The 14,862-nt window shown below is 40.9% G+C and overlaps 1 protein-coding gene across 1 annotated transcript in view; it reads right to left on the reverse strand.

Moving 5' to 3' along the window:
* Positions 1 to 14,862, reverse strand: part of LOC126000613 (TPR and ankyrin repeat-containing protein 1-like) — a 58,205-nt gene that overhangs the window by 12,252 nt on the left and 31,091 nt on the right. The window contains 5 exon segments of the mRNA XM_049767823.1: positions 2,148 to 2,236; positions 4,544 to 4,700; positions 6,518 to 6,661; positions 12,178 to 12,315; positions 12,569 to 12,768. Coding sequence (XP_049623780.1) covers positions 2,148 to 2,236; positions 4,544 to 4,700; positions 6,518 to 6,661; positions 12,178 to 12,315; positions 12,569 to 12,768 — 728 coding nt within the window.

The raw sequence follows: 14,862 nt of genomic DNA on the forward strand, positions 1-14,862 counted from the left end.
TAAATGGAAGGACTTCTTAGTTTTTCCAGTTTTATATTCATATTAGCTATTCACTTTTTTCCTACCTACCCATTCTCCCTTCAATAAAAAAAATATAAACAACAGCCAAGTGCATGGTTTTCATTTCAACTACAATAAGGATAAACACTGAATAAAGTTTTGGGGCTTAGTCAACTTTTACAGCTAAATGCTGCATATTTGTATAAGTACTTTCCAAACAGAAACAGTGCAAATTCTGTTTTCTCACCCTTATAGTTCCTGAACTTCCCCCATTGGCATTCCCTTGATGTGTAATTCTGAGGCCAAGGATGTGATTCAAGTGGATACAACACATGATTTTCAAGAGTGAGGTTTGGAGTCCAAAGCCTGACAATGAATGACACTGCTACCGTGACTACCACCAATAATAATCTTAAGTCCAAAGCAACACTGGATGTATCCTTCTAAGAACAACAAAAAGTTGCATTTTTGTGTCTGTGTGTGTTTGCAAATGTGTGCATGTGTAAGTTAAAGTGAAATTCTGCAACCTCTCCCATCAAAAGTGCTTCTCCTGCCTTTAGCTCTGAGCTGTTACTTGTGTTGGTCAATGAACTTCTGTAGAAGAGATAGTGGGCCAACACTAAAACCAGAACTCATGAGACCTGTGTGCTTCCATCACTGATGAACCTGCTCAGGCTCATAGGAGCAAGTCACAGCAGACCTGTTAGAGAATAAAAGGCAGGTGATTCAGAACTCCCATCACAAGATCCAAGAATCAGCCAAGCCCCAGAAGCAGACAAGCTTGCTGACTGGCAGCTGAGTTTACTCCTAGGGGCAGAATAGCCAGGTTAGGATCCCTGGTCATTTTCCTTCCTGCCTTGCCCGACAGCAGGATCTATTTCCCAAGAAGGACTGAAAGTACCACTTGAGATTGCTCTCTTAGAATTCCTTGCCATCAAACATAGGCACGTGACAATATTAACCAAGAAATATAAGGAGGCACCCTCTGGGGATAAGACCTCTGAAAAGTGCCTTCACTCCTGCTTGGGATGCCGCTAAGGGACGTGGAGTGCATGGTACTCCTATAGTAATTATTCAGCTTTCAAGGGGCCTCTCTGACAAGCTGAAGATGGCACCAGGAAGCCATGGGCTAAGATTGGTCCCATGTTGAACAGCAGAATCAACCTAAAGACTAGACTTCTATATAAAACCACCAACTCCACCATTTTACAGGGTGGTGTCAATGCCATATTGATGGAGCTATATAAGCCAACACAACCTGGTAGACACACACTTGGTAGCTGACTAGGATATGAAGAGATACTGTCTGTTGGCAAAGGGACCCTTCATACTGGTTTCAAAATTCTGAGATTTGCAGAGACACATTTTCCTGTAAGACAATTGCTTAAATTCACTAATGTACTTTCTGTCTAGAAATAGATCAGCTCTATCTAGTGAGAAACCTTATCCCACATTCACCAGGCTCAGATGGGTGTGGAGTCTATGTCATATCAAACTGAATACAAATCAGAGAACCAATCTGTACTGTTTTAAAATGTGATGCCATGACCCCTATAACTTCCCTTTCTAAGCAGTTGTGTATCAGGCCCCACTGAACAATCAGATGGACACTATTGTATTGAATACCATCAGGACTGGCTCCAAGCCCCCAAACACCTCTGGGAAGCCTGCCACCAGGCTAAAATGCAGTATGATTGGAAAAAATAAAAATCCCTTTAAACATACAGCACAGGAGCTGGTGAGATAGTATTGTAGGTAGGGCATTTGCCTTGCATGTAGCCAACCCAGGTTCTATCCTTGGAATCCCATTAGGCCCCCTGAGCATCAGGAGTGACTCCTAAGCACAGAGCCAAGATTCACCCTTGAGCACTGTCAGGTATGCTCCCCTCTCCCCACCCAAAACAATATAGCACAGAAGGGGAACAGAATAAAGGCATTCCTTGGTCGGGTAGAGACAATAACCCTCCATTTTCCCATCAGCACATGCTGGTGTTTGGCTCTAATGGAACTATCAAACATATACAGGGAAGCAGCAGGACTGAGCCATGGGATTACCTAGCATACTGAAGTGGCACAAACATACCACCCTCTGATCTGTGAGCTCTTGCAGTTGCCCTGATTGATGGATGGCCTGGTTGCTTCCTTACCTTCCAGCACTGGTGTTTAGCATAATATTCACCTTGAGCAATCCACTCTTCAGGAGTTGAGATCTTAACAAACATGCTATCATCAAAGTCTAAAATGAAAAAAGAAATGTGGGTTTCTTGACTTGGTGCTTGTTCACTCACTCAAAGCTACTGTTTTTATGGAGTTGCCCATGGAAATACGTGTGTTGAATCCCTGACCCACCTCTCCTCAAGAATTTCTCCCTCCCTCCCTCTCACTTCCCTCCCTTCCTTTTCTTTTTCCTTTCTCTCTTTTTCTTTCATTTTGGGGCCATACCCAGCCCCAGTGCTCAGAGCTTATTCCTGCTTCCAAGCTCAGGGATTACTCCTGGCAGGTTGAAGGACAAATGGGATGCCAACAATCAAACTCGGGTCAGCCACATGCAAAGCAAGCACCCTAAGCAAAGTACTATCACTCCTGCCCATGTGTCAGTTTTGTTTAGCAGACACAAAAACACAGTCATGCCTGCAGCTCCTGACCCCTCCCCATGCTGCTCTCTGCACACCTTAAAACCTGGTGCAACTAGGGACCCAAAACCATGTTGCAATTCTGTGAACTATTGTATCATAGATACAAAGTTTGGCTTCAACTGTAATTTTTCTTTCTTTTCATTACAAATAAGGCTGTCATATATATGTGCTTATATATATCAAACCATGAGAATCTATATAAGACTACCTCTAGGGGGCCCGGAGAGAGAGCACAGCGGTGTTTGCCTTGCAAGCAGCCGATCCAGGACCAAAGGTGGTTGGGTCCCCCGTGCCTGCCAGGAGCTATTTCTGAGCAGACAGCCAGGAGTAACCCCTGAGCACCGCCGGGTGTGACCCAAAAACAAACAAACAAACAAACAAACAAACAAAAAAAGACTACCTCCAGGACAGACTTCTGGAAGCAGAAAGACTGTGGCAAAAAGAGAACACATTCTTTATATTGCCCGTGGGCCTCCAAAAGCTCAAAACAGTGAATCTTATTTGAGGACATATGCCCTCTAACCCATGCACATGGTTCTCACTTTATTTTTATGTATTTTTTTGGGGGGAACACACCTGGCAGCTCGAGGGTTACTCCTGGTTCTGCACTCAGGAATCACTCCTGACAGAGCTCAGGGCAGGAATTAACCTGGGTTGACCTCATGTAAAGCAAGCACCTTACCTGCTATACTACTCTTCCGCTCAAGTTCCTGTAGTTTTCTTTTTTCCAATTAGTTTTATTTTCAAATTAAAAAATAATTAAATTTCCAAGAGACATGAGTTAAAAAGTTGTTGATAGTTGAGTTTTAGTCGTACAATGTTTCAAACTCCGCCTCTTCAGTAGTGTTCATTTTCTGCCATCGGTTTCCCTAGTTACCCTCCAGTCTCCCATCTCACCTCCAGCTAGCCTGCCTTTAAAAGACACTTCTCTCTTTTTTCTCTCTCATTCTCTCTCTGCCCTTTTTTGCCATTTAGGCACCATGGTTTGAATAATATTACTGCATATACTTCATGACCTTTAAGTACCCAGTTCTTGTCCAGAGTGATCATTTCCAATGATTACTGTTCTTTCTCTATTCTCTGTCCTAAGCATACTTCCCCCATCATTTCTATTGTCATTGACATTATTGTTATTCTGTGTTTTTTCCATATATCATATATGAGTATAGTCATTGTCTTCCCTCTCCCCCAGACTCATGTAACATAACATTATACTTTCCATGTATATCCATGTATAAACAAATTTCATGACTTCACTTTTCCTAGTAGCTCTATAATATTCCATTGTATATTATATGTACCATAGTTTCTTTATCCACTTACCTGTTCTTGGACACTTGGGTTATTTCCAGATTCTGGCTACTGTGAGTACTGCTACTACAATAAATATAGATGCAGATGCCTTTTCTGCATTATATTTTGGGACCTCTGAAGTACATTTCCAGGAGTAGTATTGCAAGGTCAAATAAAAGCTCAATTTCTAGGTTTTTGAGGAATGTCCATTTTGTTTTCTAAAAGTTCTAGAGCAACTAACATTCCCACCACCAGAAAAAGAGTCCCTTTCTCCTCACATCCAAACCAGCATTGGTTGTTTTGGTTATCTTTGATATGTGCCAATCTCTGGTGTGAGATGATATTCCAATCCTTACTTTTAAAGAACAAGTCAGCTTGTTAACTCCCTAAAGGAGTTAACTCTCCCAATCTCATCATGAACATACTCGCCCACCGACCCTGGCAATAAATACGAACTCTCATTTCTCAGAGGAATGTGGAAAAGAGGCCCTTTCCTAAAATTATATTCTCTACATTTGACAATAAGAACATCTGAGCACAGAATAAGCTTTATACACTTCTGTATTTCTATTTCAAAAAATGAAACTTGACAGAATATGGACATGACAGCTTACCTTTATTTTCATCTGTCTTCACGACTTGGACAAAATTTCTTCTAGTAAAATACCTGAAAGCGGGAGCTCGTTTTTCCAGGTTTTCATCAAAGATCCAGAGGTTGACCCGAGCCCTCGTGATGGCTGTGTACAGCTGTTTCAGTTCTCCATTAAGGAGCTACAGACAAAATTATGGACAAAGATAATGAACCTTTTCTTTAAAACTATAGAGTGAGCGTACTATGGTTCTGGAGAATTAGAGTGTGTTTGAAAGAAGGATGGCAGAGCCCAGGGCAGGACACTGACGCTCCCTGTGTTCACTACAGAAAAACAAGGTTCTACAAAGATAGCATAGCGTTTGTACACGATAATCCTTAAATTTACTATAATTCTGTATTTGCAGAGGGAGCCACATGCAGAAGTACTTGGGGGCTACTCCTAGCTCTATAATCAGAGTGGTTTTTGGTGGCAAGCTTAGGGGTCCATGCGGTACTCGCAAATAAACCTGGTCCTCTTACATGCAAAACCTGCACTTAGCCTGTTGAACTCTCTCCAACTCCATAATTTTTTATATTCTGAAGTAATTGCTGATGGGAAGCTACAAAGATTCCTTTCGGGCCCGGAGAGATAGCACAGCGGTGTTTGCCTGCAAGCAGCCGATCCAGGACCAAAGGTGGTGGTTCGAATCCCGGTGTCCCATATAGTCCCCCCGTGCCTGCTGCCAGGAGCTATTTCTGAGCAAACAGCCACAGGAAAAACAAAAAACAAAAAAAAAAAAAAAAAAACAAGAAGTCTCAAGTCCCATCACTCACTTCACCCCAGTGGTTTACACCTTCAAAAACTACAGCAATTTATTATTTTTAATTATTTAAACTATTATTTTTAAATGAGACCAATTTTATTTTTTTCTTTTAATTTTCTCCTAATATTAAATTACTCATGAGATATCCCTTGACTTAAGATTGTGGACATAAAGGGGACATGACTCAGAAAGAAAGAGGAACTCCTTAATAAATGCAAATGTTAAAACGATGAGGGTTTTATGGCTACCCAAAATGCATGCACAGCTTGGTGGTGATTTAGCTTCTATTTATGCAGAGCCTTCTGGGCATTTTACAGAAATAGTCTCATAACTGCTATTTGCTACTTATTTGTTGTTTTCTTTGTATGAGTCAGAAAACTAGAACAGCGGTTTCTCCCAAAGATTTTGTTTAGGCTTGTTTCAATTTTCTGTGATGTTCTCATTCTCCTTCACAAGAAATCCCCTCAAGCCTCCCTCAGTTGGGAACACCACAAAACTTCTTGACTTTGGCCTCCCTCTGTATCTAGGTGCTGTCACCTGAAAGCTGGGAAACTCCTAGTTAGATCTGGTAAGCAAAATTACCAGCATCAGTCTCCACTAACTAGAGTCCTGGAGTTCTCACATGAAGAAAGTCAAATTTCTTTTTAGGCAGGGTGTTGGGACCACAACCAGCAGTGCTCAGGGGTTACTCCTGCTCTGAGCTCAGAAATCACTCCTGGCAGGCTCAGGGAACCATATGGGATGCTGAGAAACGAACCAGGGTCTGTCCAGGATAGTCCTTGTACAAGACAAACACCCTACTAATGGCCCCAAAGTCAAATTTCGGAAGAGCTACCACCTTCTTTCCCTCCCACAACCAGTCCCCCCCTTTCAGAAAGAGCTATCTAGCCCATGAATACACCTGCTGAGAGATAAGAATTTGTTAACAATGATACCTCTGCTCCTCTCTTTTCCATTCTCCACTCCAGGTGCAAGGCTCTTTTTATTTGTTTTGTTTTTGAGGTAGGGCCCTACCTTGCAGTGCTCTGGGGTTATTCTCGGCTCTGTGCTCACGAGTGAGTATAGCACTGCTCAGAGGACATCTCTGGACATCTATTTCTCCAACCCCAATGTTCCATCTTTAATCTCATATTCTCAATTTGTTTATAGGTTCCCCATCAGGTAAGTACAACGTCCAAGGGCAGAAAAATCACCTTGTACATTTCTGGATTCACCGCAAGAGTTCGGCCCTGGGAGGAGCTGGGCTTTTCCAGGGACACTTCAATCAGTGGCTGGTTTTCTTGAAAATCTGATGATGAAGGTGTAAATGAAGAAATAATCTTCCATTCTTTGTAAGCCTGAACAACAATGACGAATTAAGATCAATAGAACGTACTGTGATAAGCCCAGGACCAGGACTTCACTCCCAGCTATGAAGAAAGGGCAATTCGATGGTCTTTGAGTGTGGGAAAGGGAGAGACTCAAGTTACAATGGAATATTATGCAGCCATCAGGAGAGATGAAGTCATGACATTTTCCTATACATGGATGTACATGGAATCTATTATGCTGAGTGAAATAAGTCAGAGGGAGGAAGAGAGACACAGACTAGTCTCACTCATCTGTGGGTTTTAAAAAAAAAGTAAAGACATTAATGTAATAATCCCAGAGACAATAGAGTGAAGGGCCAGAAGAACTGGCTCACAATATGAAGCTCACCACAAGGAGTGGTGAATGCTGTTAGGGAAATAAACTACACTAACAGCTAGCATGACAAAGCAAATGAATGAGAAAAGTAGAATGCCTGTCTCGAATACAGGGGGAGGAGGGAATCCGGGGCATCGGTGGTGGGAATGTTGCACTGGTGAAGAGGGATGTTTGTTTATGACTGAAACCCAACTACAATCATGCTTATAATTATGGTGCTTAAATAAATATTTTATTAAAAAAAAAAACAGGATCTAGGACTCTGCCAGGAAGCCAGGCATATGTGCCTATTTGTGAGGGGAGAAGGCTTAGCTGTTTAAAACATTCTTTATTTTGAAATTCGAATTTTAACAAACAATACAGAGAGGACCAAAGTTAATCTGACCCTATTCTGTAAGAGATTCCATTTAGGATAATAGCTGAAAAGAGACATGTGGCAATATTTCTTGTTTTGGGGGCTACACCTGGTAGTGTTATGGATTTACTCCTGGTTCTGTGCTCAGGTGTCACTCTTGGCAGTACCAGGAGGATCACATGTGATGCTAAGAACTGAAGCTGGGCCAGTTGTGTGCAAGGTCATTGCTCTACCCACTGTATTATTTCTTCAGCCTCATGTGGCTAAATTTTTCTAATTAATTTATTCAAATGGCCAGAGGACAGCTTCAGAAGTAATGAAGCAGAGACTCTAGGTCAGATCTAGCAAACTCTTTATTTTGTTTGTTTGTTTTTTTTGTTTTTGAGCCACACTTGATGACGCTAAGGGAATAGATAGTCTAGGCTATATGCTCAGAAATCGCGCCTGGCTTGTGGGACCATATGGAATGCCCGAGGATCAAATCTAAGTCAGTACTAGATTAGCACGTGCAAGGCAAATGCTCAACAGCTTGGGCCACCACTCCAGCCCCTTTTCTGTTTATTTTAGTTTTATAATTTTATTTATTTTAATAAATTGTTTATTTATTTATTTAAGCACATGGTTACAAACATGTTCTTAATTGGTTTTCAGCCATAAAATGCATACACCCCCTTCACCAGTGCAACTTTCCCACCACCACTATATCCGTTTTCCTCCTCCCCCATTCCCTGCTTGTCCTTGAGACAGGCTTTGTATTTCTCTCTATCATTGTCACGTTGTCACGGTAGCTGTTAGTTTAAGTGTAGTTATTTCTCGAACTGCATTTACCACTCTTTGTGATAAGCTTCTTATCATGGGCTGGTCCTCTGGTCCTTCCAGCCCTCTCTCTATTGTCTCTGGGTGCTATTATTACATTGTCTTTTTCCCCCTTAAGTCCCACATATGAGTAAGACTATTCTGTGCTTATCTCTCTCCCTCTGACTTATTTCATTCAACGCAACAGTCTCCAAATCCATCCATGTACAAGCAAATTTTATAACTTCGTTTTTTCTAATAGCTGCATAGATAGCTCCATTATATAGATGTACCACAGTTTCTTTAGCCATTCATCTGTTGTTGGGCATCTGGGTTGTTTCCAGATTCTGGCTATTTTACATAGTGTGCTATGAACATAGGAGTGCAGAGGGCATTATTGTATTGTGTTTTCATGGACCTAGAGTATATAACTAGGCCTGGTATTAGATCCAGCAAACTCTTAATTCAGTTCTCCCAATACAAGAAAAAAAATTGGCTTTCTTTTTTGTGGTTTTGCTTTCCCTCTTTCTAAAATGGATATAATAAAATTCTCCATGTTTGTTGGGAAAATAAAAGAAGATAATCAGTGCCAAATGTTTACTATAATGCCTAATATACAGTTAATATTTTAACCATTTTTTTCCTTTACTCAAATCCGAGTCCCAAAGTTCCAGAGCCTACATAGTCCAGGACTGAAAGATTTTTGCCCTTGAAAGGTCAAGTAGTAAATATTTTTGGCTTTGTGGGCCATATAACCTCTCATAACAACTTAATATTCTGTTGTAGTGCAAGTGAACCAAAGTCACGCTCTGAGTTCCAAATTATTTTAGACTAAAATTTTGACTTTTATGTAACAGCTAAGTATTTATTTTCATGTTTTATCTTCCAACCATCTGAAAACAGGAAAGTTATTATTAGCTTTCAGATAACACAAAAACTGACAGTATACAGGGCTCTGGTCTCTATCAGACAGGGTGTGTGCACCTGAGGGGAAGCTGACATGTTAATATTGTAGACATTTTTTTAAAATCTAGAACTCCACCAAAATTTCACAACTCCTGGCCTGGTGCTACCTGTCACTAAACAATACACCTTTTTCAAGATGATAATTAAAAAAAATTAAGCTCATTTCCTCCTTTAAAAACTTCTTAACAATTGGTGGCAGGAAATGAACACTGGTGAAAGGACAGGTGTTAGAATATAGTATGACTGAAACTCAACCATCAACAACTTTTAAATTGCATCGTATGGTGATTCAATTCAAAAAAATTTTTTTGGTGTTTGGGCCACACCCCGCGGCACTCAGGGGTTACTCCTGGCTCTACACTCAGAAATCACTCTTGGAAAACTCAGGGGGCCATATGGGATGCTGGGGATCAAATCCACGTCCATCCCTGGTCCACTGCATGCAAGGGAAACACCCTACTGTTGTGCTATTTCTCTGCCCCTCAAATTTAAAAAAAATGTAAAGAAAATCCTTAACTTAAACTATGTAAATATCAGGTTAAATGTGTTCAACACTGTCTAAAAACAGAGATGATGATGTCAGTGTATACTACTGGTGGCTCATACTTGAAACATGGTTCAATTAGCACAGATTACAGCACCAGTGTCAGCACCACGCTAAGTCATAATAATTATTTAATGTCCAACACTGAAACGTATCACCAGTTCTAAGAAAGGTGAGTCATTAACCCCTGAACTAGTGAGAAGATAAATAAAAGGGCCTCAGGGCTGGGTTATGACTATCCTCTGGTTCTTACAACTGACCTGTTTGCTGAGGAGTCCCTGTGCCTATGGTCAAGAGGTTGTCCTGAAAACCACATCTGCCAAGGGCTCTGGAGGACAAGGTTGCAAAAAGAATTGAAAAATGTTGAATGGGGGCTGGAGAGATAGCACAGCGGTAGGACGGTTGCCATGCATGTGGCAAACCTGGAACAGACCCAGGTTCAATTTTTGATATCCCACGTGGTCCCCGAGCCTGCCAGAGACTGAGCACAGAGGCAGTAGTAACCCCTGAGGAGTGTTACCAGGTATGGCCCCAAAACAAACAAACAAAAAAAAGTAAGAAAACTGCTAAGTGAAAAGCAAGAGCAGTTCACAGGGCACAGGATGACCCTGTTGACGTGACTAAAGCAAACACAGGAAAAATGATTTACTTACAAGGCAGTCTCTGAGGAGCATGTGTGTTAGCAGCAAGAAGACAGCAGCACTTCAGGCAATACAGGGAATAAAAAAAAAGCATCTAAATCTGCAGGCTTCTCCTACTGGAACTATCATAGTGGAGGGAATGGCATATCATACTAGCAAGACAAAACGGTAGGTAAAGCCTGACCTCTAAATAAACAGAGTAACAGAGTAACAGAGTGACAGAGTAGCCTTTTTTCCCCATAAATAGTTGACAGGCTATACCATAGATTCCAGAGCCCCTTGCACTTCTCACTGGTATACAAATAAACAACTGGGACCTAGAAAAGTAGAATGATGGAGTCTTACCCCTTCCTCTTTGGGAAGTCTCAATCTAATCATGATCAATGGTTCTATTATGAAAAAAATAGTTAGTCCCCCAAGATTTAAATTAGCCCCAGGACTAATAAATAAGTGTGTCTGCTTTAGCAAAAGTCGGTGGAAAGGAACAGATTTAAGTTTCAGCAATGGTTTCCTCATCATGAAAGTTTTGAGAAGCCAATCTGAATGCAGGGCTTTAAATGGCAGCACATAAGGTGGAAAGATCATAAAATTTAAACTAATATTAGAACTTAAAGGAAGTGACTTTATCTTATGACTCTGCCACTTCTACTATGACTATGAGCAATGGCCTTAATTTCATGATCCTAAGCTTTATTTCTAGAACGAGGGCACAGGGAGCAAACAAACATGCAACCTCAGCAGGTTGGTGAATGATGAAGTGAGTGACCTTAAAGCACCCAAAGCAATTTTAGTGGTAGGTCCTGTCAAAGCAAACATGACTTTTTTTTAAGAAGTGCAGGAAGGGCCCGGAGAGATAGCACAGCGGCGTTTGCCTTGCAAAGCAGCCGATCCAGGACCAAAGGTGGTTGGTTCAAATCCCGGTGTCCCATATGGTCCCCCGTGCCTGCCAGGAGCTATTTCTGAGCAGACAGCCAGGAGTAACCCCTGAGCACCGCCGGGTGTGGCCCAAAAACCAAAAAAAAAAAAAAAAGAAGTGCAAGAAAATCTAAGAAGTCCTTAAAACTGTGAGTTCTGGGGCATTTTCAGTTGTCAAAGCTAATGGTGCTTCTAAGTGGAATATGGCAAATAGCATTGTAGGCTGTGGGAAGGTGCACTTGGAATCAGGACACAGCCAGCTAAATCCCCAGAGGTGATCTAGTAAAGCCATGAGCCAACCTGAGGCCCTGACAAAGGACAAGGTAAAGTGAAGTTTGTGGCTAGAAAACCAAGACCATTAGCCAGAGTTGGTAGATCTACTCGCATTGTAGACACAGGAGCCAAGTCAAAGCAGTGAGCTGGCACAGAGGTTACTGAGGGGTCAGTCAGGGACTCTTTCACTGTCAAAATCTACACAGGTGTCAAAGCCATGCCAAAGGGATCTCCAGGGACGGTGGCTGTTCTTGTCCCCTGAGTCACCTGATCCAATGGACAGGACCACACTTTGGTCATCTTCTCAGAGTTGTCTCTTTCTATGAACTGACCTTGCCTTCCACCCTTCTGTCCTTCCAGGACAGCTAACTCAAGAATCCTCAGGAGTCAACAATTAGGCAGCTAGAGAAAAGCTAGAAACTGGCACCTGGGCACCAGGCATTTAGAAGAAGATACCTGTGAGAGAGCTGGGAAAGACATGGTGAAAACCAGCCTATGACATTGTGAAACAATTCACAATCACTGTCACAACTCTATCCACATTCAATGGATGATGCTCCAGGACAGAAACAGGCATCTTTGGAAAACTCTTCTAACCTTCAAATTTTCCATCATGAATGGGAAGGGAAATTTAGAAATAGATGTGCATTGTGTGCAAAAGAATTCAGTATGACATACCTCAGAATCAGTGAAAAAGTTGTAAAGGAGGACATCATCAAATTCTAAGCCTTTTGCTTCATAAACTGTTAGCACAAGTGCCAATCCAAGCTCTTCTGGAATTTTCTCCTTTGCAGTTTCATTAGCTACAAGGATTACCTGAGTGAAGAAAAGGTGTAAAATAAGAAAAGGTTTGAAAGAAAACATCAAATTTTACAGAAATTTAGGAAAGTTCATTTTATTTCTGTGGTGGCTGCTAATACATTCAAGAGAGAAAAAGAATTGATCTGCCAAGCTGGTGGACATGTGTTCGTAACAATTTCTTAACTTGCCTGTCTCTGGAACCCACACACTAGAGACAAGGCGATTATTGAATTCTACCTTATTTCTCAAACAATCCCATAATACTCACCTGATGGGCTCCAAATTCAATGGGCTGCGTTTTCCTCTTGTTCCCTCGGAGTAAAATTGCTAAGTCACTTACACTACAAGACTCCAGCACTGTGGGTCTGGGACCATCAAAGAGGCCAGAATCCCTAGGAAGGCGATCAAAAGACTCCGGGAAGTAGAACTGAAGCAAGTCCACCACTCCAGAGGCCAGATTTAGGATTCCTGGGATTAAACAAAAAAATGCATCAGAGGCAGTGCCAGAGTTGGGGTGCTAGAGGTAAGGTGCCTGCCTTGCAAGCGCTAGCCTTGGAAAGACAGCGGTCTGATTCCCCAGTGTCCCATATGGTCCCTCCAAGCCAGGAGTGATTTCTGAGCGCATACCCAGGAGTAACCCCTGAGTGTCAAAGGGGTGTGATCCCCAAAAAACACAAACAAAAAAATACATCAGAGGCTGGACACTTTTTTGTTTTGTTTCTTTCCTGAGAAGCAGATTGGGCTCTGATAATATATTATATATAATATGTTATTATTTAATTACAAACCATCTAATATCCATTTGATGAACTTTTTGGCTCAAGCCATATTGCTCTGGGTGGATGAAGACAGGGAGAGATGTTTCTGTGCACAAACATTTTGTGAGTGCTTAGTTCCAAAGAAGAGCCTAATGGAAACCATCAAGGCTCTTAGAAAAACTACTAGAAGGGTCTTGTGCCTATATGATAAGGAAGTAAGAGTCTTCCTGGACCTCTGATTGCTGCTCAGACCACAGAAACAGCAGAGCTGGCTGCTAGCGAGAGGCAGCAAACAAGGCCTTTGCCATCTTTTCCACTCAGTTTATCCCCACCTAACAGAGAACTATGGGGAGCTCGGAGGGCCAAGGGGAGAAATGTTAGATGAAAAAAGGAATCTTCACAGAGCTTTCCCTCAGATAACACCTCTTGTCAAAGAGACAGTGAGATCAAATTGAGATGCAGTGATGCTAATCAAATACCACTGTCTGCCAGTACTTTCACAAAAATCATCTTACTCTATCCTTACAACTTCCTAATGTGATAGACCTGGTAAACATGCCTTAACAAATAACAACTTGAAGATTTGGGTTGGTAAACCCCTCCAAGTAGCAGAATTTGAAATGACTGGATCATCCTGGGTCTTTCCACTGTCTCAGAAGTCATCTGTCCACACCTGATGGAAAACTATATTTCTGGTACAACAGCATGAATTGGGCATATATGTCTACCTATGAAATACCAAGTAAGAAAAAAAATTTTTTACTATCTAATATTGATAGTAGTCAATGTATATAATGTAAAAAAATGAGCACAGTTGGAAGTAATTGAATCTCAGTACATCATCACCTGTGTTGTGGATCCCATCCCGTCAAGAACTAGTCAGCATCAGAGATGTGCATTCATTAATTAATCTCATCCAGATGTAATTAATTACATCAGATATGTGATTAATTAAGAGGCTCAGGAGATTTCACTTCAATGAAAAACTGGAATCCACTTAATGCCCTTCTAAGGAATTAGATAAGCCACATTTAAAAAAATACAAATATGAAGTATTGATACAATATAAATGAGTCTGGGTAACATTATGCTAAATGCCAAGCCCAACATATTGTGTGATTCAATTTATATGAAAATTTCAGAATAGGCACACCTGTAAGAACTGAAAAGTAGATGAATGGTTCTAGAAAGTGGGGGTGATAGGAGCAGAGAATGAGGAATGACTGCTAATAACTATTAAGTTTCTTTCTGGGGTAAATGAAAATGTTTTGGAATCAGATAAAAGGTAATAGCTACACACCTTGTAACTATATTAAACCTAGCCAAAATGCATGTTCCAAACAGATAAATATTATGCTATGTGAATCTCAATTTTTAAAAATAGAACAAAACAGAGGAATCCCCTCAGTTAACATGGCATATATTTACTACATAATAAATTTATATGTGATAAATATTTCCTGCATAGTGAAAAATGCCAGAGGAAGTGAAACAAATGTTAGTTTAGTTGTGTATCGTAATTTTCCCCCAAATCTCAAGTATTTTCTAATGTCTCTATAATCTATTCTCATTCAACAAGAGCAACACTCAATTCACTCAAATCTTCCTTCCATTCAAAGAAATCTATGAGGTTAGTCCATCTAGCCATTGTTTGAATGTATTAAAGTATCACATCATAAAAGAAAAACATCAAATAATAAATATACATTCACAACAGTATCCATTCAATAGAAATAGAAAACAAACTGAGTAAAATCCATAAGCAGAAATCTAACAGCAGATAGAACTGCAAGAGCTAACCCCC

The sequence above is a fragment of the Suncus etruscus genome (assembly GCF_024139225.1).
Source record: "Suncus etruscus isolate mSunEtr1 chromosome X unlocalized genomic scaffold, mSunEtr1.pri.cur SUPER_X_unloc_3, whole genome shotgun sequence".
NCBI lineage: Eukaryota > Metazoa > Chordata > Mammalia > Eulipotyphla > Soricidae > Suncus > Suncus etruscus.